Below are 25,560 nucleotides of genomic sequence, written 5' to 3'. Positions count from 1 at the left end.
CAGAGGGTGGGTGTGTTTTAAGCAAGAGCCTCTTTATCCGAGGAACCTTGTCGGAGCGGCCAAACTGTCTCTGGAGGTTCCCAGGGTCATCCTCTGCTACCTGCAGACATCTCCGCCTGAGAGCCAGACTGAGTACAGGCCTGGATGATGGACCTGTGGCTTAGCTTTTAAAGTTTTCAACGTTTGGTGTTTTATCGTGTTTTTAATACTCTGTTGGGGCTGCCCAGGGTGACCGGGGAAACCCAGCGGTGTATAAATAATAATAAAAAGGTCAAGGCCCCGTGGGCGGTCAAGTCCTGTCCAAGGCGACTCTGGGGTTGCGGCGCTCATCTCGCTTTCAGGCCGAGGGAGCCGGGGTTTGTCCACATACAGCTTTTCCGGGTCATGTGGCCGGCAGGATGAAACTGCTTCTGGTGCAGTGGGACACCGTGACGGAAGCCAGAGCTCACGGAAACACCATTTACCTTCCCGCCACAGCGGTACCTATTTATCTACTTGCACTGGTGTGCTTTCGAATTGCTAGGTTGGCAGCAGCTGGGACAGAGCAACGGGAGCTCACTCCGTCGCGGGGATTCAAACCGCCGACCTTCCGATCGGCAAGCCCAAGTGGCTCAGTGGTTTAGACCACAGCGCCACCCCTCTCCCTTTTTACGAACAATAAATATTATTAGCATGGGATCCTAGAATCATAGCTTTCTGGGGTGGGAAGGGATCCTGAGGGTCATCTAGCCCAACCCACGGCAACGCAGAAATATTTTGCTCACCATGTTCTCGAACCCACAACCCTGTGATGAAGAGTCGCATGCTCCAGTGAGCTACCCCAGCAATCAGAAACTCATAGATATATAAGCCAGGCACCAAATGGCTCCATAAACCAAGGTTGCAGTTCCCACAATGGAATGTCTGATTGCCGTTTATTTATTAAAAAGTCTTTATTTTTCAAAGGATGGACTTGCCGTGATTGATTCTCATTGAAAGATCTGGCTAGTTCAGAGGACCTTGAGCTGTGTTAAGAGTTTTGAGAACTTAAAAGAAAAGTCCCTTCCTCCTGGGACATTTTGGCAGTTGCTGTTCCCTCCTGCGGCAGGGAGTTCCACAGGTGAACCACAGGGCTTTCTGCAGGTCGGGCTGAGCGCTGCATGTGCTCAAAGTCATCTCTGGGGCACTTGGCGTCGGCTTGGGACTTGTGGGGTCGGCCTGGCGAGAAGGAAGTCCCACGCTTCTTTTTCTTCTTCCCCTCCTCAGATTGCGCAGTAAACGTCCACAAAAACTGCAAGACCCTCTTGCCTGAATGCAGTGGGGCCAAGCCCAAGGTAAGCCACCTCCCTACTTTTCTATCTCAGGCCGGGGGAAGGTGGGAGACGCAGAAGGGGCTCTTGGTCTCCCTTCATCGCCAGCTAAACATTGCAATATAACGATGATAGATCATGACATCTGAAATAAGGACTGGGCTATGCAAAGGCATCGGCTGGCTTCACGGTTTTCCCCACACCCTGATTTTTGCCTTGCCTGTTCTTGTTTAGGGAAGTTTTTAACGTGTGACGTTTTATCGGTTTTTTATCATCATTATTAATAATATTCTGTTGGGAGCTGCCCAGAGTGGCTGTGGAAACCCAGCCAGATGGGTGGGGTATAAATAAATTATTATTATTATTATTATTATTATTATTGCAATTTGCTGAGAGAGCTGAGCTGGCCGAGTTAACAGGAGCTGCAGGAATCGAGAGAAACCTTGGCCGGCTTAATGCTTTTCCCCAGACAGTGGTACCTCGGAAGTCAAACGGAACCCGTTCCGGAAGTCCGTTCAACTTCCAAAACATTCAGAAACCGAGGCATGGCTTCCGGTTGGCTGCAGGAAGCCCCTGCAGCCAATCAGAAGCCGCATCGGACCTTCGTCTTCCAAAGAACGTTCGCAAACCAGAACGATGCTTGGGAGCCCAAACGTTCGACTCGCAAGGTGTTTGGTATCCAAGGTACGACTGTATTGTGATTTTTGCATAGCACGTAAATGTCACAATTCACGATATCTTGCCACGGTGAAGCCCTTCAAGTCCAGCTTTCTGTTCTCATTGTGTTGTGTCTTTTCTTCCTTCCCTCCCCTTTTCTATCTTGCAGCAAAGAGATTCGTTCCTCCGCCCTCCGAGCTCTCCACCCAGTTCACTCCGGAGCTACAGCCCAGGTTCGTCCCCCCAAATGATCTGTTTCTGCGGCTCTGACTTTCCTTTCAGACGGGGCTGCGGCTTTTCCCCCTAAGAGGAAAGGCGGCAGCGTTTGGGCCTTTTCGGCTTTCAGAGGCAAGGAAGAGGCCACCTGGTTGAAGTAAAATCACGCCTGGTGCACAGCAAGTGGGCACAGGAGCTTGTCGGCACCCAAATGTTGGAAGACCTGGAACCGGCAGGAGGAAATATTGCCTGCAGCACATGGTTAGACTGTAGAACTCCCTGCCACAGTGACGGCCACCAACTTTTTAAAAAGGGACTGGACAACTTGGTGGAGGAGAATCGGGCTATGATGGCTGCGCCCTTCTGCATCTATCCAGGAATGCTTCTGAATCCCAGTTTCTGGAAACCACTGGAACCAGTAGAGAGAAGGCTCTTGTGCTCACGTCCTTCTCGCGGGTTTCCCATAATGGGCAGCTGGTCGGCCGCTGTGAGGTCAGGAACGCTACTGGATGGGCCATTGGCATGATACAAAAGTGGCTCCCCCTTTTCCCCGCTCAGGAAAGCTCTAGAACGCTCCTGAGTGGCCTAAAATCGCCCCATGTGTGCCTTTTCGTGCTTCTTCCCTCCTTCCCTTCATCTCACCTCATTGTGAAACCTCGACAAAAAAAAGGGAACGAAAAATATCACAGAGCCCTGAGAAAAATCGATAAGCTGTTTTCCCCCCATCGATCGCTTGCTTGGCAGCTGTGAAACGGGGAAAAATAGATCTCTATCTATATTACCAGGTTGGCTGTTGGTGCAGGCGTGCTAAATTGTGCCGGTTATCTTGGCTCCCGGCACTGAGTGGGTCTAAAAAAGAAGGAAGAAGGAGCTGGGTAAGGGATTGGAGGCGGGTTTGGGGAGGGGGGGGAGAGCTGGCCTTTTTTCCTCTCTGCCTAGCGGTTGAAACATCTCTGCAGTGCGCAGTCTGGTCTGTCGGGAGAAGCGGCCGGGGAATCAATGGCTCTCTTCGGCAGCCTGCAGGCTGTGCTAATTGAACTCAGAAAACGGTTTGCTTGCTTTTCAGGTAGCCTGGCTTGTGGGGGGCGGGAGGGGGACTTGGAGGGGGGAGAGCCGGCCGGACGAGAAGCCCTTTCGGGGGCCAGCGGTTCTCCCACACACCTTGTGGGCCCCCCCCCCAAGCCAGCGGAGGGCAGAAAATGAGATGAAGTGGGCATCCATTGGACGAGTGGAGTTTCCATGGCTTTCAGCTTGGAATGGGGGATGGAAGCGCCCAGGGGGACAACTTTGTTTTGCCAGCCCCCTCTGCGTGGCCGTGGGCCTGTGCGGCGAGAATCGTTTCCGTGACAGACGTGGGAAGAGCCTGCCTCCTCAGGTCCCTCCAGGCCAGCTTCCTCATCTCACGGCGGAGAAATACCCCCGAGAACCCAGAAATCGAGGTAGACTGTTTCCGGAGCTGGAGGCTCTATAAAGACTCAAGCCAAGTCCGGCTGCCGCAGCATCGCACCAGCCCAGCCTCCTCACAGTGGCCAACCGGACGACTCAATGGGAAACCCGCAAGCCGGATTCGAGTGCGAGAACCCTCTGTCCTCCCGCGGTTCGCAGAAACCAGGATTCAGAAGCCGAGCCTCTGTGGCCGGCAGCCTTTGGCAGCCCTCTCCTCCTCCATGGATTTGTCTCTTTGAAAGCCGCCTAAGGTCAGTGTCCGCCGTGGCCTCCTGCAGCAGTGTGTTCCGCCGTTCAGATCTTGCACTACGTGAGCAAGCCTTTTGCTACTTAAAGCTGCTTTCCTCCTTCCGGTTTTATCGCCCAAAAACGTAAGCTCCCCACGTGTGGATAAAACCTGCGTTGATCTTCCCAGCGTCTGGTTTGGGAGAAAAGATTGGCAGAGCTTCTTCCCTGGCCTGATCCACACCGCATTCTGCCTGCCGCTTTCCCCATAGCACCTCCAGGCTGCTGTGAGGACAAGAACGGCCTGTTCTTCCGCGCTGGGCGACTGAAGCGAGGTTGGATCCTGGGAGAGATTTTTCTCCTCCTGCTGCCCCTTGCGGTTTCCCTAGAGCTCCGTTCCAGCAAAACAGGCTTGTCAGGAGTGAACAGACCCCCATGGGGAGAAGCCGGCCAGCCTTGCTGTCTTCTTCAAGCCCAATATTCCCAGAAGCCCAATATCCTCAGTGCCGCCAGCACTGTCTGGCAGCAGCTGTTCTCGGGGCTTCAGCTGGGAGTCTGCAGGCAAGGGCATCGCTTCTCTGCTCAGCTGCGGTGCTTGCTGTACGAATGAAGCAAACCCACCCTCCAAAGACCTTGCAATTCCAAGTTAGGCCCTTGGTCTGTTGAGCTTGGAATTGCCTGCATGGACTCGGCAGCAGCTCCCCAAAGTATCGGAGCCAACTCTGCCTCCCCTGTGCGAAATTCGCCCAGCACATTTTGCACCCGGCTTTCAACCTCTTGCGACCCGCTGACGTCTCCGTCTTGGAATCCTTGGGTCACTCCTGTTTCCACACGCTGAGACCCCATCCTGTTGAATTCTATCCGTGGTGTTTCATCTGCACAACGGGAATGAAATTCGGGGACCCAAATGCTTTTTCTGGGTAGCCCAAGAAGCAGCAGCAAACGACGTTATAGCGGATTGTTTGCCGCTCGCCGTTGGGAAGGATATCAGAATAGACCAGGCTTCCTCAGCCTCGGCCCTCCAGATGTTTTTGGCCTACAACTCCCATGATCCCTAGCAAGCAGGACCAGTGGTCAGGGATGATGGGAATTGTAGCCTCCAAACATCTGGAGGGCCGAGGTTGAGGAGGCCTGGAATAGACCAATACATCGGTGGACTGTCCCTGGATCGAGGGATTTTCCTTTTAGTTCTCAGAGCTCTTGACCCAGCTCAAGGTAGTCCTCTGAACTAACCAGGTGTTTAACTGAGAATCCATCCTTTGGAAAACAAGACTTTAGAGCCGCCTTGCCCAAAAATGACACCTGGGCGTTCTGTTTTGGCAACTGCCACCCTGGTTCAAGGGGCCCTTCGGCAGCCAGCTTATATATTGTCAGTTTCTAACGCTGTCTAGCTCTGACCCTTCCCCCCCCCCCCCTGGCTGTGTGTGTGTGTTTGTGTGTCTTCTCTCCTCCTCTTCTTGGCCACAGCAGCGTGCAATTCTTAATTCGATTCCTCCCCCCCATTAATTGCCAATGTCTCCAGCCAACGAAACACGGCCTCCCCCTAATTATATTTATTTTACACCGGGCCGTTTTGTGCATCAAATGCCACGGAGGGCAAAAGCGCCTTGTCTTCCAGCTCCTCAGAGTCTCAGTTCGGTGCGGCGGCCGTGAGCCACTCACCATTCCCCCCCCCCTCCTTCCCTCCCTCCCTGGCGGTTGTAAGATAATTCTATTCTTTGACACATGGGAGCATGTTCTCCCTTTGGGAGCCGAGGTGTAAATAATTGCGGGCTCCGGCCGCTAAACGAGGGACTTAGCAATTTCCAGAGCACGCAGTGGGGGCCCAATTTCCTCCCCTCCAGACTTGCCTGCTGGTTCCGCCAATACGCCCCCTGCTGCTGAGCGGCCGCGCTTGCCTCTCTGGACACTTCTAGAAGGGCCAGCCGGGCGGCATAAAAGCGTGTCGTGCCCCCCGGGCCACAGTGCCGCTTCGCAGGCATGGGCAATGCCACATCCAAGGGTGGCAGCGGCGCCACGGCGGCGCCCTCCGAGCTCCTCTTCTGCGGCTCCTTCTCCAACCGCTGGAACGAGAGCGTCTTCCTGGAGAACGAGCTGCTGACCTCCCGGATCCTCTCCGTCCTCCGGCCCCACTCGGACGGCCGGGGGCTCCTGCGGGCGGCCGGGCCGCCCTTCGCCACTCGCTTCCTGAGCACCAACTCTGCCTTTGCCTCCGTAGCCTCCGCCTTCCGGGAGCACCCGCACGGATCACTCCTGGGCCCGGATGGCGGCGCCCTCGGGATGACGATCGCGCAGAGGGGGAGCTCGCCCACGCCGCTGGCCGACGCAGCTTCCGCCAGGGCCTCCGCTAAGCCCGGGTGAGTCTGCCCTGGGGGCTCCGGGGGTGGGGGGGAGGCAGCGGGAAAGAGCGCCCCCTCCTTTGGCACAGCCCTCCTCTCTTTCCCTCCTCCTGCGATACGATCATCTTTACTGTCATTGCCCCACGCAGAACAACGAAATTGAAAAATCTACGGAAGGCATTCAAAACCCAAGAAGCCTGCTATCCCAGCTAGCCTCCCTTTTGCAGAAAAACATGGGTCTAAAGGACCCCCAAAAGCAGGGAGACTCTCCCCCGCAAACCCCAGACTTGTAGCAGATGATTTTAAATTGCAATATTTCTGGCTCATTTGGGTGGGGGGGTGGGTACAGCATCAGGAGATTGCAGTCTGGTATTTATAGCACGAGGCTGCTTTCCATATGAAATCCTTCCTTCCTTGGTTTTATTTCTTCGCTCAGCACGCGGCTCTTAATCTCAGGTCCGTGGGTTCGAGTCCCACGTAGGGCAAAAAGATCCTTGCACTGCCGGGGTTGGGCTGGATGACCCTTGGGGATCCCTTCCAACTATGATTCTTTAGTTCTGATTCCTGCATTTCATGGGTTGGACTAGAGCACCCTCGGGGTAACATAGAGAACATTTAGAACAACAGGTGGAGATCAGATGGGAAGCAAAACTGTCCGACAGGCACGTAGGCTGAGTCCAGTTGCACGGGTTGAGAGCCCGGTTGAAGGATATCAGCTGTATCTGGTTGTTGAGTCTAGTTCAAGATTTTTCCCTGGCTCAAGATGAGAGTCGCCTTGAAAATGCACGTGCAATAGAAGAACTCCAAATCGTATAGAAAGCGCTCAGAGGTCCTAGTCCTTGTCAGAATCTCAAGTTGTGCATCCTTTTCTCTGTTCCAGAGAGGGGGAATCAAGCGCCCCTCGTCCGATTCAGGGCTGCTTCCCATTGAGCTGGTGTGGGTCTGTTTCTTGGGGAGGTCTTGGTCTCCCTCTGCTCCGCTTTCCTAGCGAAGGAACGGCTCTCCCTTTGGGCTGGCAAACGTCTCCTGATGCCGGCAGGATGAGGGCCAGCCCTCAAGTGTGGGGAGTGAGATTTCCGGGGGGCTGGAATTTGCAAGAATATGCGAGGGAGAGGGGTGGGTGAGGGCAGGGATCAGCCCGAGTTTGCTTCCGTCGGGGACAGCAAGGAGGGTGGGCAGAGGTATTGCCACTGGGGGGAGCGAGGAGGCAGCGAAAGGAGGTTTATTACATAACCGAAACGCCAGCTCTTCAAAACTCATTGGCACACAGCAAAATCTGTTCTCGACATGCGAGCAAATCTCAGCATGCAGGTTTCTCCGTCCTGTTTTTGTAAATCTTTCTGCTGGGCTGAGACGGGCTTACAGGGTCCCGTCCCACCCCCTTGCAGCCCCAGAGAGCTTTTCTTAATTTTTAATTTAGAGAAAAGGAGCTGGGCAGAGGGAAAGCTTTTTTCCCTTGTCCCCTGCAACAGGTAAAAGGCAGCTCTCCCTCGATCGGCGTGGAGTTAATCTGTGGAACTCCCTTCCACAAGAGGCGGGGAGGGGGGCACCAACTTGGATGGCTTTGCAAGAGGAGGGGGCTTTCGAGGGCTCCTAGCCCAGGACAGCTCTGCCTCTGCCTCCACCGTCTGAGGCAGCCATGCTTTTGAGTTCTGCTTGCTGGAAACCACAGGAGGGCTCTTGGGTTCGAATCCTGATTGCCGGTTTCCCACTGAGGCTTCTGGCTGGCCCCTGTGAGAACAGGATGCTGGAGCAGACATTGGCCAGATCCGACATTGGCCAGATCCAGCAAACGCGTCTTTAAGTCATTTTGCTCTGGACCTGCTTCAGGCCTCCAGTGACAGAGGGAGACGTGTGGTTTCACCACCTTTCAGAGTTGTCGCTTGTTTGCTTTTCGCAGCACTGAAGGTTCTCCCCTGACTCAGTGTTTTTAGATCCTTGATGCTCCTTTTGCCCCCCCCCCCCCGCTCTTAAACTGAAGCAGCCCCCTACCTCCCCCCATTCTTACAGTTAGTGGAGCGTGTGACTCTTCATCTCAGCGTTGTGGGTCCGAGACAGGCTCAAAAATGTAGGGGGTTGGGCTCGATGACCCTCCGACTCTACAATCCTTCTTCTTCCTCTTTCGTGACCTCCGCCGTCCTGTTCCCAAAGGTGTGAGCCCCCCCCCCCATACCGCGTGACACCCGGCTAGGGGGGTGGCAGCTCCTCTGACGCCAGCTCTGCGTTTCCCCCTGTTCAGGCTCACGGGGGCAGAGATGGACGAGGGGGATTCGGGTTTCCTGAAGCCAAAAGCGGCCTCCGAGGATGCCGTCTCCGTGGCCCCCTCCATGGCGGAATCAGTCTTCGTGGAAGGTAAGCGGGGGCCGAATCCTGCGCCGTAGGGGTGGGGGTTGTGGTGACACTCAGTGCGCTGGGACAGGGGATGTTGTGTGCGAGAGAGAGAGCGTGTGTGTGTTTGTGTGCGGAGAATCAGAATTGTGTAGTCAGAAAGAGGCCCCTAAATATCATCTAGTCCAGTGTTCCCCAACCTTGGGCCTCCAGCTGTTTTTGGACTACAACTCCCATCATCCCTCGCTAGCAAGACCAGTGGTCAAGGATGATGGCAATTGTAGTCCAAAAACAGCTGGAGGCCCAAGGTTGGGGAACACTGACTAGTCCATCCCCCTGCAACGCGGGAGCCACAGCTAGAGACAAGCAAGCGGCAGAATTTGCAGGGTTTCCTTTCCGGCCGCGAAAAGTCCTTTCCGTAGTCAGGGCTCTGCATCGGACGGCGGGGAGAGACCGTCCGTCGAGCACTCCGTCTGCAGCATCCTCTTCCTCCCCGCAGATGCTCAGTACGCCTCCTTGCGGAACGAGCTGGAGACGGACGCCCGGGAGTTTGAGGCCCCGTCGTGGAGCCTCGCGGTGGAGCCAGCCTATGCCAAACAGCAGGAGAGGGAGGTCGCCAAGAGGCAAGACGTCATCTACGGTGAGGAGCCCGGAATCGCCTCCGCGGGGCCTTCTCTGTGGCGGCTCTGGCCGGGGCCCCTTGCGCTCAGTTGGGGGGAAAGCAGGGGGCCTGACAGCAGGGGGCGCCAGAGGCAGAGAGGAGTCCCAGCTTTGTCTCTGCCCTCTGCCTGCCTGTGCGGCAGCCCTGTTCAGGGAAGTTTTTAATGTGTGACATTTTAGTGTATTTTTGGACTTGTTGGAAGCCGCCCAGAGTGGCTGGAAAACCCAGCCAGATGGGCGGGGTACAAATAATATATTATTATTATTATTATTATTATTCTTCTTCTGCAAGGGGAACAACAGAGACATGGGGAGATAGCTAGCAGGCAGGACCCCCACGCTAGCTGGGAGGGCAGGTCCCCATTCACACAAATGGAGCCGCCTAATACAGTTATAAAAGAAAATTACTATAAAATTACTATAGGGACGCACGTGGCGCTGTGGCCTAAACCACAGAGCCTAGGACTTGCCAATCAGAAGGTCGGCAGTTCGAATCCCCGCAATGACGGGGTGAGCTCCCATTGCTCGGTCCCTGCTCCTGCCAACCTAGCAGTTCGAAAGCACGTCAAAGTGCAAGTAGATCAATAGGTACCACTCCGGCGGGAAGGTAAACGTCGTTTCCGTGCGCTGCTCTGGTTCGCCAGAATGGCTTAGTCCTGCTGGCCACATGACCCAGAAGCTGTACGCCGGCTCCCTTGGCCAGTAAAGCGAGATGAGCGCCACAACCCCAGAGTCGGCCATGACTGGACCTAATGGTCAGGGGTCCCTATACCTTTACTATAGTTATAAAAGGGGGAAACCGGTGAAATTGATGAAATATTAGTAGAAATAAGAAGATCCAGAAGATCAGTTAAAAGAGGTGTCGGAAAAGGAGACAACAGGGCAGATAGATAGTCAAAGGAAATAGGGGAGAATTTTGCGTGGAAACTGTCGTCTATAAGAATAAAAGAAAATTACTATAAGTTAGCTTGGAGATGGTACTTAAACACCAGTCAGATTAAATCAAATAAACAAAGGATATTGGGAGTGATGTTGGAGGGTGTGCCAGGAAACCGGGAATTACGTTCACATGTGGTGGGGGTGTAAATATGTACAATTTTTGGGGAGTGGGGAGGGATGTAAAGTCGGGAATCAACCGGGGCTGATGTTCTTCCCCCTCCAGAGCTGATGCAGACCGAGATGCACCACGTCCGGACGCTGAAGATCATGCTGAAGGTCTACTCGCGAGCCATGCGGGAGGAGCTGCAGTTTGGGCAGGCCACCATCCTCCGCCTCTTCCCCTGCGCGGACGAGCTGCTGGAGCTGCACGGAGCCTTCCTCTCCCAGCTGAAGGAGCTGCGGCAGGAGGCACTGGAGGAAGGCAGTGAGAGGAACTACGTCGTCCAGCGGATCGGGGCCCTCCTGGTGCAGCAGGTGGGTCCGGGGGGGGGCCCTCTCTTCCTCACCCCCACTTGCAGAACAACAACCCAATAGCCCACCCCCAAATAAAAAACACATTTTAAAAGGGCGTAGGATGTCAACCAAAGGTAAAGGTAAAGGGACCCCTGACCGTTAGGTCCAGTTGTGACCGACTCTGGGGTTGCAACGCTCATCCCGCTTTATTGGCCGAGGGAGCCAGCGTACAGCTTCCGGGTCATGTGGCCAGCAGGACTAAGCCGCTTCTGGCGAACCAGAGCAGCGCACGGAAACGCCATTTACCTTCCCGCCGGAGCGGTACCTATTTATCTACTTGCACTTTGACGTGCTTTCAAACTGCTAGGTTGGCAGGAGCAGGGACCGAGCAACGGGAGCTCACCCCGTCATTGCGAGGATTCGAACCGCCGACCTTCCGATCGGCAAGTCCTAGGCTCTGTGGTTTAACCCACAGCGCCACCCGCGTCCCCTTTCAACGTCCACTTTCAAAGGCCTGGTTAAAAAGGAACGTTTTTGCCTGGTGCTTAAAGATGTATAGCGAACTTCCCTTGGGAGAGCATTCCACAGATGGGGAGCCACTGCAGAGAAGGCCCCGCTCTCCTGTTGCCACCCTCCGCGCCTCTCGAGGAGGAGGCACACAAAGGAGGGCCTCGGAAGATGATCTCAGGGTCCGGATGGGTTCATATGGCAAGAGGTATTGCGGTCCTGAGATGCAATCGACCCCCTTTTTCCCCTGCCTCCCCGGTTTCCAGTTCTCAGGGGAGACGGGCGAGCTGGTCAAGGAGAAGTACGGCGTCTTCTGCAGCAGCCACGGAGAGGCGGTGGCCCACTACAAAGAGCTCCTGCAACAGAGCAAGAAGTTCCAGAACCTGATCAAGGTAAGGCGGCCAGGAAAAGAGAGCTAGAGGGGGGAACCTTCAGCCTTCAGCGGGGCATAACAGTGAAGAACAGATTACGACCTTGGGAGACCTGGGTTCGAATCCCCACTCGGCCCTGAAGCTCCTTGCAGGGTCTTTGTGAGGATGGAAAAGGGGAGGGAGAGGAGGAGACCCTTGGAAGAAAAAAAAGTACTGTATAAATAAAAGAATAAAAGGAAATTGCAGGCGTACCTTGGTTCCCAAACGGCTTGGCTCCCCAACAAATCGGCTCCCGGAAGTGAGTGTTCCAGTTTGTGAACGTTTTTCGGAAGCCAAACGTCCAACACGGCTTCTGATTGGCTGCAGGAAGCTCCTGCTGCCAATCAGAAGCCGCGACTTGGTTTTCGAACCGTTCCGGGAGTCGAATGGACTCCCGGAATGGATTAAGTTCGAGAACCCAGGTTCCACTGTGTGTGTGTATATAACCAAGCCCCTGCGTTCAGTGGTAGTCTCGGGAGAGCGAGATTTGGGGGTCCGAACTGGCCAGGTTGGGGGCTGCAAAGCCTTTCCCGTGAGGGGAAGCCCTCCCCGCCCAGATCTCTCGTCTCTGTTGCCCTCTAGAGAATCAGCAACTCTTCCATCGTGCGGCGGCTCGGGGTCCAGGAGTGCAACCTGCTGGTGACGCAGCGCATCATGAAATACCCCGTCCTGGTGGAGCGCATCATTCAGAACACGGAAGGTACGGCTCCGGGGGGGTGGGTGGGGGTGGGATAGAGGACCTCTAGAGGTCCCTCCCAGCTCAATGGCTCTATCCCTTTCCCCCTCTCAACTGAACTTTGAGGTGTGGGGAGAACCCTTTCCAGCCTCAGGATTTTTTTTTTTTTTAAAATCTGATTTAAATTTTTTAAAATCTGATTTTTTAAAAACCATTGATTTTTATCCACCCTGGTTTCCAAGCACAGATCCCCCTCTCCATCTCATCTGCTGCACTCAGGTCCTGCTCAGGGGCTTCCCTGGGGGTGGAGGGCTCTGTTTGCCCACTTTGAGGACAGGATGCCAGCCCAGAAGGACCCCCCGATGGCCTGATCCTGCAGCTAAGCTCTCCTTAGCTTCTTGCAGTCCCTGAATGGACAGAGCCCCCGCCTCCCTTAGAACGGCTGGAGGGACAGGAGCGAATTCCTCCATCTTCCCCCGGTTTCTTCCCCGCAGCCGGCACCCAGGAGTACGAGGACCTGACGCGGGCGCTGGCGCTGATCAAGGAGGTCATCACGGCCGTCGACGCCAAGGTCAACGAGAACGAGAAGGGGCAGCGCCTGCGCGAGATGGCGACCAAGATGGAGGTGAAGTCTTCGGGGAAGTTCAAGAACGGCCTGGTCTTCCGCAAGGAGGACATGCTCCAGAGGCGGCTCCTGGTGGACGGCGTTCTGTGCTGGAAGGCCGCCTCCGGGCGCCTCAAAGGTGGGTCCTTGCCGCTTCCCCCCAAAGTTTGCTGGGACAGAGGACGGGATTTGCAGGCAAGCAGGACGCGGGTGGCACTGTGGGTTAAACCACAGAGCCTAGGACTTGCCGATCAGAAGGTCGGCAGTTCGAATCCCCGCAATGACGGGGTGAGCTCCCGTTGCTCAGTCCCTGCTCCTGCCAACCTAGCAGTTTGAAAGCACGTCAAAGTGCAAGTAGATAAATAGGTACCACTCTGGTGGGAAGGTAAACGGCGTTTCCGTGCGCTGCTCTGGTTCGCCAGAAGCGGCTTAGTCCTGCTGGCCACATGACCCGGAAGCTGTACGCCGGCTCCCTCGGCCAGTAAAGCGAGATGAGTGCCACAACCCCAGAGTTGTCCGCAACTGGACCTAATGGTCAGGGGTCCCTTTACCATTTTTAGTGCAGCCTCCCCGGGTGCCGGGAGTCAGCCGGCGACAAACCACTCTCTTTTATTCGCAAGATCTTTTCCGGCAAGGCTGCTCAGGCCTGCTTAGAGTCAGAAGGGACCCTGAGGGAACCCTCATTTCTTTATTTTTTAAATAATTTTTTAAAACACATGACACAAATCCAGTGTTTGAAAAAACACACAAAGCATTTTGACTCCCATCCGGCCCCTTTTGCGGTTTCATGCATTATTTCTAACGCCGCATATTCTTCATTATTAATTAAGGTAAAGGTAAAGGAACCCCTGACCATTAGGTCCAGTCATGGCCGACTCTGGGGTTGTGGTGCTCATCTCGCTTTACTGGCCGAGGGAGCCGGCGTACAGCTTCCGGGTCATGTGGCCAGCAGGACTAAGCCGCTTCTGGCGAACCAGAGCAGCGCACGGAAACGCCACTTACCTTCCCGCCCGAGTGGTACCTATTTATCTACTTGCACTTTGACGTGCTTTCGAACTGCTAGGTTGGCAGGAGCTGGGACCGAGCAACGGGAGCTCACCCCGTCATTGCGGGGATTCGAACCGCCGACCTTCTGATCGGCAAGTCCTAGGCTCTGTGGTTTAACCCACAGCGCCACCCGCATCCCCATAATTAATTAGTTTCCCCGTAAAGCACATTTTGACGGTTTGATTTTAAGTCGACCCTGCTGAATGAACTTGTATGGGAGCGGCGATTTTTCAAACCACCCACAGATTTCGCCCAATCTCTGCTAAAGCGTCTTGGTCTCACTCCCGTTTCTGTCGACTTTTTTGGCAGAGATCCTGGCCGTGCTGCTGACCGACGTGCTGTTGCTGCTGCAGGAGAAAGACCAGAAGTACACATTCGCCTCTGTGGTACGTGGTCCACCCCACGTGGGTGCAGCTTCTCATAGTGTCAAAATCAACAACATGAAATAATATATTAAAGTGTAGCTCATCTCGTTGACCATCAAGCCCAGTATGTACAAAATACAAATCCTATTTTGTCAGTGCGGTAGAAACATTGGTTTCTAATTCCTTCATCTTCTCATGTGTTCTTCTGTCTGACGTATTCCTTAGAGAGTGACATGAAATAATCTAAGTGCCATACAGCGCACAGGAGTCTCCTGGGCTCCCTCTTCTAAGGACACTTCAGAAATAATAATAATAGTAGTAGTAGCAATAATAATAATTTTATTATTGCTACACCGCTCATCTGGCTGGGTTTCCCCAACCACTCTGGGCAGCTTACAACACTCACAAAATTGTAAAACATTAGGCATTGAAAATTTGGAAAGAGGTATTTTGCAGGTGTGTAAAAGGGTGTTTTGAGGCTTGCGGAGGTTGTCTGCGAAAGATTCTTTCTGGGTTTTTCCCAGAGGCCTTTGCTGCCCTGCGGTGGCATGATGGAGACCGCAGCTCTTGCCAGATGGGCAGGATATAAATACTGTATTTTTCGCCCTATAGGACGCACTTTTCCCCCTCCAAAAATGAAGGGGGAAAGTGTGTGTGTCCTATGGGGCGAATGCAGGCTTTCGCTGAAGCCTGGAGAGCAAGAGGGGTCGGTGTGCACAGCGTGCTGAGCTCAGCGCCTCCAGGCTTCGCGCACCTCTCCGCAAACAGCGGGAGCCTGGCGCTGGGCTCCCACGGCTTGCAGAGAGCTGCCTGTTCTGGGGGCTGGGGAAGCTCGGGCTTCCCCTGCCCCAGCCCCGCGCCTGGGGGGGAAATAATTCCCCTCCCCTTTATTTCCCCCCCAAAAAACTAGGTGCGCCTTATGGGACGGTGTGTCCTAGAGGGCGAAAAATACGGTAATAACATTATCGTTGTTGCTGTTATTGTTCCGCAGGACGCAAAGCCGCCGGTGATCTCTCTGCAGAAGCTGATCGTCCGGGAAGTGGCCAACGAAGAGAAGGCCATGTTTCTAATCAGCGCCTCCCTCAAGGGGCCGGAGATGTACGAGATTCACACCGCCTCCAAGGAGGAGAGGAATTTCTGGATGGCACAGATCCGCCGGGCGGTGGAGAGGTGAGCGGGGGGGGGGGGAGCTCCCTGGCCATGACTTTTGCTGGGAATGCGATATTAATAACTTATTATTTGTACCCCGCACATCCGACTGGGTTTCCCCAGCTACTCTGCACGACTCCCAACAGAAGACTAAAAACAGAATAAAACATCAGAAAACTTCCCTGAACAGGGCTGCCCTCAGATGTCTTCTAAAAGCCAGATAGTTGTTTATTTCCTTGACATCTGGTGGGAGGGCGCCACCACCAAAAAGGCCTGGTTCCCTGCAGCCTCACTTTTTGCAATGAGGGTACCGCCAGAAGACCTTCGGGAGATGGACCCCGGTGTCTGGGGTGCAGACGCTCCTCCAGGTCTACTGGGCCTTTGAGGCCGTTTAGGGCTTTCAAGGCCAGCCCCAACCCTTTGAATTGTGCTTGGAAACGTCCTGGGAGCCAATGCAGGTCTTAGGAAACAAAGCCGTCCTAAAGAGTTTTTTGGGGGCGCTTCTGTCTTGTCTGCTCAGCTGTCCCGATGAGGAGGAGGAGCTTCTCGCTGACCCTGAAGAGGAGCGGAGGCAGGCTGAGGCGAGGGCAGTGAAGCTGAAGGAATTCCAAGGTAGGAAGGCTTTGACTAGATGACCCTTCGGCCGGGGGGGAGGCCTGGCCTGATTCCTACGTCCGAGCTCTTCAGGGACTGCAAGGAAGGTTGCCCAGAAGGGAGAATTTGCCAATCTGTCTCCCCAGGAAGGGGAGGCGGCCCTACGCTCTCTGTTTCCCTGTTGTTCTTGGCTTGGCTGCCCCCACCCCTGGGCGCTGCGATGCCCTGAACTCTTCCTCCCGCCTCCAGACCGCCTGAGCCAAAAGGACGAGCAGATCTTGCAGAGCCTGAGCGACAAGCAACAGATCTACCTAGAGATGGCGGAGATGAACGGCTTCGAGGACCCGGCGCCCGGCTCCCGGCCCCGACTCATCGGCAGGGCGGACTCCCCGGAGAGCCTTCAGGGGGAGGCGATCCTCAAGAAGGCGGTGGCGGAAGGTGGGTGCCGCGCTCGCGAGACGCCCCTGGTGCTCGGGACTGCGACTCCCAAGCGCCTGGGGAGCGCCCGGCGGGCAAAGGCTCGGCTGGGCGCTGGCCTCCTCTCCTGCTCCTCCCCGCCAAAACCAGTTTTTGCGTTTGCAGTGGAAGGCCTGCAGAGTTTGATCTTCACCCAGCTAGGGGGGTCCGCGGCCCCCGCCCGCTCCGAGGACACCACCGGCGGGTCGAGCCTGCTGAGGCGCGCAGAGACCTTTGGGGGGTACGACAGCGCCACGGCCGGCCTGGCCAAAAGTAAGTGCCCCCCTTAAAATTGGGGGGGGGGGAGAGAAAGGCTTAATTGTCATGGACTAGTTGGAGGCAGAGGGATGGTGGGAGGAACCAGCTAGTTGTTTAGTCGTGTCCGCCTCTTCATGACCCCCTGGACCAGAGCACGCCAGGCCCTCCTGTCTTCCACTACCTCCCGCACTTTGGTCAAACTCATGCTGGTAGCTTCGAGAACACTGTCCCACCATCTCGTCCTCTGTCGTCCCCTTCTCCTTGTGCCCTCCATCTTTCCCAACATCAGGGTCTTTTCCAGGGAGTCTTCTCTTCTCCTGAGGTGGCCAAAGTCTTGGAGCCTCAGCTTCAGGATCTGTCCTTCCAGTGAGCACTCAGGGCTGATTTCCTTCCGAATGGAGAGGTTGGATCTTCTTGCAGTCCATGGGACTCTCAAGAGTCTCCTCCAGCACCAGAATTCAAAAGCATCCATTCTTCGGCCATCAGCCTTCTTGATGGTCCAGCTCTCACTTCCATACATCACTACTGGCTCCCAGAACTAGGAGAGGCATTTAAAGGGTGGAGAAGAGATTGTCTGCACATAGGCACAGTCGTGGATTGCTTGGAAAAAGCAAAAGAGGAGGGGACTTATGCGGCTGTCATGGACAGGCAGAGGAATGGGGGGGGGCACCAGCTGGGGAACCCCCAAGGGAAGAAGGCTCGGAGCCTGGGGAACGGGGCGACGATGAGTGGTCAGAGGGAGAAGACTGGGCAGAGGAGTTGGGGGAAGCTGAAGAGGGAACAGGGTTTGGTGAGCGGGGAGATTCTGTGGCAGAGAGCAGTCCAGAATCGGCAGCAGAAGCGGAAGCAGGAGAGAAGGGAAGCCAAGAGGCGGAGATGAAGTCACAGGGGTCTCCCCCTCCTGTGACAAGCTCCCTCTCTGCTGGTCTCCCAGAACCAAGAGAGGCATGAAAAGGGCGGAGGAGAGGTTGGATGCCCGAAGGCGTAGTCTCCGATTCCTTGGGGAAAACCCTGGAGAGAGGAAAGGGGACTTAGGCAGCTGAGGGAAGGCAAGGATTTCCAGATTCGGCCACTGATTTTGAGAGCTGCCAGAGATGAGATCAGGACTGGCACTCCCGGGCAGATTGTGTTTTTGCCAACAAAGAGTAACTACCTGTTTCTGAACAGTGCTGCTCCTTTGACAGCACCCTTGCCTTGCCATCCGTAGCAGGGTACCCCCTCTCACCCCACCACCTGCCTTCTCTTCCCCAGTGGGCAGTTTCAAGAGGAAGGTCTACGGCGGGGAGCAGCGCCTGCGGGACCGCCGAGCCCCCCCTGCCAACCCGGAGGACCCCCCTTCAGCCGGAGGAGAGGAAGGGCTGCGATTGGTAAGGGGGTGGGGGGCCAAGTCACAAGTAGGGAGGACCAGAGGCCGGAAGAGGTCACTGTTTGGGAATGAAGTCTAAAACAATTTAATTTTCAAAAAATTAAAATGCCCCCCCCCCTCTCTTTCTGCCTTTCTGCAGGGTGACAGTGTAAGGCAGGAACGTCCCAGCAGCTCCCTGGAAACAGAGTCGGAGGTAAGCACACGGGCAGGATCCTGGGCGCTGCCCTCCTGCCCTTGGGGCTTCCTAGCCGCTTCCTAGCGCAAGGGCATGTGCAAAGCAGTTTGGGGTCTGGGCGAAGGGCAGGCAGGTATTCAAACGGGAGAGGGAAGCTCTGGTGGGCCTGAACCAGCAAGGAGATTTTCCCCTTGAAAGATAGATCTCCCCAAACCAGTTGGAAGTCCATTTCGTAATTTCGTAATTTTTGACCTGGCAATATATCGCGGGGTTTGTGTGCTGTGCAAAAATCACAATGTGGGGAAAACCGGGAAGCCAGCCATGTTTTCTCTCGATTCCTGCAGCCCCTGTTAACTCTGCTGGCTCCGCTTTGCAGGGGGCAGCGAATTGCGAGAGCAGTCGCCGGCAAAAATCTCAATACAGGGAAAACCGTGCCTCCCCGTAGCTCCATCCTTGATTCAGACATCGTGATCTCTCAGTACAGTGGTGCCTTGGTTCTCAAACTTAATCTGTTCCGGGAGTCCGTTTGACTCCTGAAACGGTTCGGAAACCAAGGCGCAGTTTCTGATTGGTGCAAGCGCCCCGGAAACGATAGCTGACAGCCGCGTCGGATGTTCGGCTTCCAAAAAACGTTCGCAAACCGGAACACCCACTTCTGGGTTTACGGCATTCAGGAGCCAATTTGTTTGTTGCACTGTGTATTGCAATCTTTAGCTGGTGATATATTGCAATGTTAAAATTTGGGGATTGCTTAGCACTGCTTGACAGCCTTTTGTTTCTTCCTTCAGCTCGTCCAAAGGGTACAGACCCTCTCCCAGTTGCTTCTCAGCCTCCAGGTAAGGGGACCCCCACTTCTCCCTCTGCGCCCCCCAGATTTAGGGCAGCAGACGGGGTCACAGGGAGCACAATTTGCAGAGAGAAACAAGGCCCCGCAGCTTAGAAGCCCACGGAGAAGGATACCCCCTCTGTGCATCAGACCCCTCCCTCTGTCTTCATGGGACCCTCCCTGTTCTACTCCGTTCAACACCTCTTGCGATGGTTTGACCCCTTTCCATTTTAACAGCACAGATTCTACAAACTCCATCCTTATCTCCTTGAAATCATTTCTCCTGCATACTCCCCATCTTACCTTAACGGCACACGTTAATTTATCATTAATAGCTATATCCCACACCTCTGTATACCATTCTTCCATTTTATATTCTGCTTGCCCCTTCCTAGCTAACATAATTTGTGCCGCTGTCAATGAATTTGTGAGCCAGTCCTTCCTAGCCTGCGAACCTTCCGCCCCATCGTAAATCCATAATAACGCTGCCTCGGTCCGCTTTGCCCCAGTGATTTCTGTCACAGTCAGACCTCAGTTTTCGAACGTGATCCATTCCGAGAGACCATTCGGCTTCCAAAACATTTGAAAACTGAGTTGTAAAGTGCCGTCTGATAACCATTGAGGAAATTGAAGGGAAAAAACCTCAGCGGAAGCTGTTTGACTTCTGAGGCACGTTTGAAAATGGAAGCAATTACTTCTGGGTTTTCGTGATTCGAAAGCCGAAATGTTTGGCTTCCGAGAAGCTAAAAAACCGAGGTGCCACTGTATCTCCTTAAACACACTTTGCCAGAAAATTTCTTTCTTTCTCACTCACTCACTCACTCACTCACTCACCCCTTTCTCCCCCTGGCAGGCCGTCATGGCCCAGCAAAACAGCTGAAATAATAATTATAATATTATTATTTATACCCTGCCCATCTGGCTGGCTTTCCCCAGCTGCTGCTGCTGCTGCTGCTGCTGCTTCTTCTTCTTCTTCTTCTTCTTCTTCTTCTTCTTCTTCTTCTTATTATTATTATTATTATTATTGGCTTTCCCCTGCTGCTGCTGCTGCTTCTTCTTCTTCTTCTTCTTCTTCTTCTTCTTCTTATCATCATCATCATCATCATCATCATCATCCAGCCAGTCCCTGACATCAGGGCCCCCGGCTTTCCTCTCCGTCTCTTTTGCGCTTTGCTTTGGCGAGTCCCTCCCTCCCTCCCTCTCTTTCTTTCTTTCTTTCTTTCTTTCTTTCTCACTCACTCACCCCTTTCTCCCCCCGGCAGGCCGTCATGGCCCAGCAAAACAGCTGAAATAATAATTATAATATTATTATTTATACTCCGGCCATCTGGCTGGTTTCCCCCGAAATGTTTGGCTTCTGAGATGCTTGAAAACTGAGGTACCACTGTATCTCCTTAAACAGACTTGGCCAGAAAATTTCCCTCCCTCCCTCCCTCCCTCCCTTCCTTCCTTCCTTCCTTCTCACTCACTCCCCGCTTTCTCCCCCCGGCAGGCCGTCCTGGCCCAGCAGGAGAGCTACCTGGAGGTCCAGCGGAGCGCCCTGCTGGACCGGGAGCGCCAGTTCCGCCTGCAGTCGACGCGGGGCAGCCTTCTTCTGGAGCAGGAGCGCCAGCGCAACTTTGAGAAGCAGCGGGAGGAGCTGGCCCACGTCCAGAAGCTGCAGGGCCAGCTGAAGGCGGAGCAGCGGCGCTGGGAGCGAGAGCGGGAGCGCCAGCGGAGGGAGGCGGAGGCGGCGGAGGCCCGGCTGCGCCTGCGGGAGGAGGAGGCCCGCCAGCTGAAGGAGCGGCTGGGGCAGGAGCGCCAGGAGCTGGAGCGCCAGCGAGAGGCCTACCAGCACGACCTGGAGCGCCTGCGTGAGGCCCAGCGGGCCGTCGAGAGGGAGAGGGAGCGGCTGGAGCAGCAGCGGAGGCTGAAGAAGCAGAGCGCCAGCGCCTTCTCGCCTCCGGAGGCAGGGCAGGTGAGCGCGGGCTCCTGGGCGGGTGAGACTGCTGCCAACCGTGGCAGGGGCACAAAGCACAGCAGACCGGATGGATGCGGAGGAATTGGGCAGGGGGGCAGGAATAAGAATACAGTGGTACCTCGGGTTAGTGGGACACGGGTGGCGCTGGGGGTTAAACCACAGAGCCTTGGACTTGCCGATCAGAAGGTCGGCGGTTCGAATCCCCGCAATGACGGGGTGAGCTCCCGTTGCTCGGTCCCTGCTCCTGCCAACCTAGCAGTTCGAAAGCACGTCAGAGTGCAAGTAGATAAATAGGTACCGCTCCAGCGGGAAGGTAAACGGCGTTTCCGTGCGCTGCTCTGGTTCGCCAGAAGCGGCTTAGTCCTGCTGGCCACATGACCCGGAAGCTGTACGCCGGCTCCCTCGGCCAATAAAGCGAGATGAGTGCCGCAACCCCGGAGTCGGCCACGACTGGACCTAATGGTCAGGGGTCCCTTTACCTTTGGTTACAGACGCTTCAGGTTACAGACTCCGTTAACCCAGAAATAGTACCTTGGCTTAAGAACTTTGCTTCAGGATGAGAACAGAAATCGTGCTCCGGCGGCAGCAGGAGGCCCCATTAGCTAAAGTGGTGCTTCAGGTTAAGAACAGTTTCAGGTTAAGTACGGACCTCCGGAACGAATTCAGTACTTAACCCAAGGTCCCGCCGTATGGTAGGATCCAGCCTCATCCTTTCCGTTGTTTCCGCAGGGCCCCTTGGGCCACTCTGCCAGCTTCAACGGAGAAGGCCTGGAGGGCAGCAAGCCGGGCGGGCGAGGGAGCGTCGTCTCCGCAACGGACTACCTGGAGCGGGGGGAGCTGGCCCGCCGAGACAGCGCCGCCTCGCCCGCCCTGGAGGGGGTCCGCCCGGTGCTGCCCCTCAAGACCGAGGTGCCCCTCCACCTCCTGAGCGCCACCAACCAGATCCAGAAGCCGGCAGCCGTCCAGCAGCAGATCCCCACCAAGCTGGCTGCCTTTACCAAGGGCAGCAAGGAGAAGGCGGGCAAGGGCTCCGCCAAGGCCTCCCACCGGACGGAGAGCTCGGGTGAGTGGCGCGGGGGCCGCAGGAGGGGGCGCGGGGGCCGCTGGGGGCGGAGGTTGCCGCCACAGGATGAACATGCATCATGGTAAGCACGCAGGGTGAACGAAGGTGCAAAATGAGGGTTATAATACAGTGGTGCCTTGATTCTCAAACTTAACCGGTTCCAAAAGCAAAGCGTTCCAAAACCAAGTCGCGCTGCTTTCCCATAGGAATTCATGCAAATCGGATTAATCTGTTCCAGACTTTTAAAGACAAGAATTTAACATCAATTTTACTGCCTAATAGACTACTGATCCATAAAATGAAAGCAATAAACAATGTACAGTGGTACCTCAGGTTACAGACGCTTCAGGTCACAGACTCCGCTAACCCAGAAATAGTACCTCAGGTTAAGAACTTTGCTTCAGGATGAGAATAGAAATTGTGCGGCGGCAGTGGGAGGCCCCATTAGCTAAAGTGGTGCTTCAGGTTAAGAACAGTTTCAGGTTAAGAACAGACCTCCAGAACGAATTAAGTTCTTAACCCGAGGTACCACTGTAACTGCAGTCACACAATCAATCAATCAGTAGCTGAACTAAGTTCACACAATCACAAAAACAAAACAAAAAGAGCCGCAAAAACAAATGAAATAGGAAAAACAGACAGACCTCAGCGTAACACTCAAAACGGAGCACGTTCGGCTTCCAAAAGAAGTTCGCAAACTGGAACACTTACTTCCGGGTTTTCAGCGTTTGAGGACCAAGGTCCCACTGTATGGCTTTTTGCTGCATGGGTCTCATATAACGGCCTTGTTATAGCACCTACCTGGAACCCCACAAAACCTGCCGACGTCCTGCAGTCCCAGAATGCAGGCGTTTCCCCTGGCGTCTGTTAACGGAGTCCCCGTTGGCAGGGACCCCAGGGGTCCTCTCTTGCCCCGGCCCCCTGCAATGCAGGAACCCAAGGAAGCTCCAAGGACCCGCCATAATTTTCTCGGAGGGTCTCCTTTCTGTGAGTCATTTTGGACGCACAGCTGTCCATGGAGGCGCAGGTCAATTCTGTGTCCAGGACGGCTGTCTCCCAGCTCCATCTGGTACGCAGGATGAGACCCTCCCTGCCCGCGGACTGTCTGGCCAGAGTGGTGCATGCTCTGGTTATCTCCCGCTTGGACTACTGCAACGCGCTCTACGTGGGGCTACCTTGGAAGGTGACCCGGAAACTGCAATTAATCCAGAATGCGGCAGCTAGACTGGTGACTGGGAGTGGCCGCCGGGACCACATAACACCGGTTCTGAGAGATCTGCATTGGCTCCCAGTACGTTTCCGAGCACAATTCAAAGTGTTGGTGCAGACCTTGAAAGCCCTAAACGGCCCAGTATACCTGAAGGAGCATCTCCATCCCCATTGTTCAGCCCGGACACTGAGGTCCAGCGCCGAGGGCCTTCTGGCGGTTCCCTCATTGCGAGAAGTGAGGTTACAGGGAACCAGGCAGAGGGCCTTCTCGGTAGTGGCGCCCGCCCTGTGGAACACCCTCCCACCAGATGTGAAGGAAATAAGTAGCTATCCTATCTTCAAAAGACATCTGAAGGCAGCTCTGTTTAGGGAAGCTTTTAACATTTAACGCTGTATTGTTTTTAATACTTGATTGGGAGCCGCCCAGAGTGGCTGGGGAAACTCAGCCAGATGGGCGGGGTATAAATAATAAATTATTATTATTATCCTTATTTCTCCTTCCAGCGTCGGTCGACCTGAGGCAGCTCTTTCCCCGGTCGGCAGGCAAAGACGAGCCTCCCTCCCGCATCCGCAACTCCATGAGCCCCGTCTTTCCACACAGCCAGAACGTGGCCTTCCTGCCAGGTAAGTCGGGCAGCGGGCGAGAGAGGGGGCCCCGCCCAGCTCACCATGCGCCTGTGGCCCACTCTCCCTCTTCTCCCCGCAGAGCCGCCTGCCGAGGGCGCCCACCCGGACCCCCTGCCCCCTGCCGCCAACCTCTTCAAGCCCAACAGCGTCCACGCCCTCCCGCCAACTCCGGACGATCTGGCCAAGGAAGACGTCATTTTCTTCTGACGTGTGCCAGCTGCCCAGCCTCCGAGGGACCGGGCCCCTTTCACTTGCCAGGACAGAGGCCAGGAAACAGCAGTGTTTTGGGGGGAGAAGGCATCTTTCTCCGGACAGTCGTTCGGCTGCACACGGATGCCCCAATTTCACCCGCCTTGCTCTCTCTCTCTGGGGCACCGCTGTCGTTTTTTAAGCACCTTCCCCAGTGGGGCAAGAGAGAGCCGAGTTTGCCAACAGAGGTGCCAGCTTAAAGGGTGGACCCCGCTTCCTCCGAAGACAGGCCTCGGCGGGCACAGAGAAACTTTGCGGCGATGCCCCTTGGTCTTGGGCAAAGGGGTGCCTTCCTTAATCCGCCGGGAGCCACACAGGGGCGTCCGGCTTTGTAGCAAATGACTCTTGTGTTTTCCTCCAAATCTGGCTTCTCGCAGGCCGGCGTGTTCTGCGTCCGACCCAACGGTGCCCTCGCCGCCAAACGCTCATCCGCTTCCTTTGCAGGAATCCCCCCCCCCCATAGATTTTTTTATTTGCCCCAGCTTCAAACCTCTCCGCCACCAAGGGATCTTTTCGGAATGGACCCTGCCACTCTCTACCCCTGCTTCCCGCAAACGCTCACCTCCTGAAAGGTCGCTTATCTTAACATTTTTTTTGGGGGGGGGACTGCAGCCTCGCAGAGATGCGAGATGGGCTCTTTGCTCCTCCCCAGATACCTGCGCTCTCCGAAAAGTTGCGGCTTCTGTGCTCGGTCCTCGGGGGGCGTCGGAAGGGCGAGCCCCCCGTCGCAAGAGGCTCCCGACCGCCCTTCCATCAAGGTGGGGCCATTTCTTGTAATAACTGCGCATTTCCTCCCCGTTTTTTGAAAGGGAAGCCCTCTTTCTGCACCATGTCCACGCTCTGCTTGCCTATTAGATTTCTCCCTCGGGGGAGCTCCCTTCGGGGACGGGACCAGTGGCAATTTAAAGGGGCCCCCCGCTGCCTTTCACGGGGGTGGGGGGTCAGGCACAGTCCACAGGCGGCCGAGGACAGGCGACTCGCCAACTGGGGTTCAGGGGGAGAAAGGTCCCCTAAAGGCAAACATTTCCCTCTGACGCTGCTGCCCCCCCCCCCCCCGGGGGTAAAAATCGCTCTGTGTTTTGAATATTTATTTGTTTACTATGTGTACGCCTCCTTGAGACCCCCTTGAGTGCGAGAGGTGGCCCGTGCATAAATAAATGAATAAATATAGATATATATATTGCCTTTTGCCTGGTTGCTGCGGCTTGAGCAGGAAGGAATCGCAGCCAAGGAATCCCCCCCCACACAGGGAAGAGGCTGCAGACCCTCTGGAACTCCCCACTGGCTGAAGGAGAGACCCCCCAAACCCCTAATCCTGTCCCGGTTCTAGGGATTAAGAGTGCAGGAACAAGAGATCTCAAGGGTGCAGGGGGGGTCTTTTGGGGGGACGGAATCATAACCGAAGGACCTCTTAACTGCGTCCGGAGTCGGAGCCCGTGCCTGGCTTGCAAAGCCAGGCCCCCAACC

The 25,560-nt window shown here is 55.2% G+C and overlaps 1 protein-coding gene across 5 annotated transcripts in view; it reads left to right on the top strand.

Annotated features, from left to right (window-relative positions):
* The window catches only part of ARHGEF18 (Rho/Rac guanine nucleotide exchange factor 18), a 48,014-nt gene extending 23,825 nt beyond the window's left edge, over positions 1-24,189 (top strand). For 3 of the 5 annotated variants that reach the window (XM_028713428.2, XM_077921948.1, XM_028713429.2), the window contains 21 exons: positions 1,246-1,313; positions 2,116-2,179; positions 6,052-6,190; positions 8,412-8,524; positions 9,000-9,140; positions 10,323-10,573; positions 11,326-11,451; positions 12,052-12,169; positions 12,640-12,888; positions 14,106-14,182; positions 15,153-15,331; positions 15,831-15,922; positions 16,154-16,342; positions 16,487-16,633; positions 17,870-17,985; positions 18,124-18,177; positions 18,948-18,995; positions 20,478-20,942; positions 21,675-22,008; positions 23,722-23,841; positions 23,924-24,189. In XM_028713428.2, coding sequence (XP_028569261.2) covers positions 1,246-1,313; positions 2,116-2,179; positions 6,052-6,190; positions 8,412-8,524; positions 9,000-9,140; positions 10,323-10,573; positions 11,326-11,451; positions 12,052-12,169; positions 12,640-12,888; positions 14,106-14,182; positions 15,153-15,331; positions 15,831-15,922; positions 16,154-16,342; positions 16,487-16,633; positions 17,870-17,985; positions 18,124-18,177; positions 18,948-18,995; positions 20,478-20,942; positions 21,675-22,008; positions 23,722-23,841; positions 23,924-24,051 — 3,218 coding nt within the window. In that variant the 3' untranslated portion in view covers positions 24,052-24,189. Of the gene's footprint in view, positions 1-1,245; positions 1,314-2,115; positions 2,180-3,287; positions 3,860-6,051; positions 6,191-8,411; positions 8,525-8,999; positions 9,141-10,322; positions 10,574-11,325; positions 11,452-12,051; positions 12,170-12,639; positions 12,889-14,105; positions 14,183-15,152; positions 15,332-15,830; positions 15,923-16,153; positions 16,634-17,869; positions 17,986-18,123; positions 18,178-18,947; positions 18,996-20,477; positions 20,943-21,674; positions 22,009-23,721; positions 23,842-23,923 lie in introns of those variants that run through there. The other 2 variants (XM_077921947.1, XM_028713430.2) reach the window with 2 other exon arrangements.
* Positions 24,190-25,560: the final 1,371 nt, after the last annotated feature.

Source organism: Podarcis muralis, chromosome 18 (assembly GCF_964188315.1).
Source record: "Podarcis muralis chromosome 18, rPodMur119.hap1.1, whole genome shotgun sequence".
In the NCBI taxonomy this organism is placed as follows: Eukaryota; Metazoa; Chordata; class Lepidosauria; order Squamata; family Lacertidae; genus Podarcis; species Podarcis muralis.
Note: the sequence above shows the minus strand (reverse complement) of the source record. Positions and strands in the feature narration are given on the sequence as shown.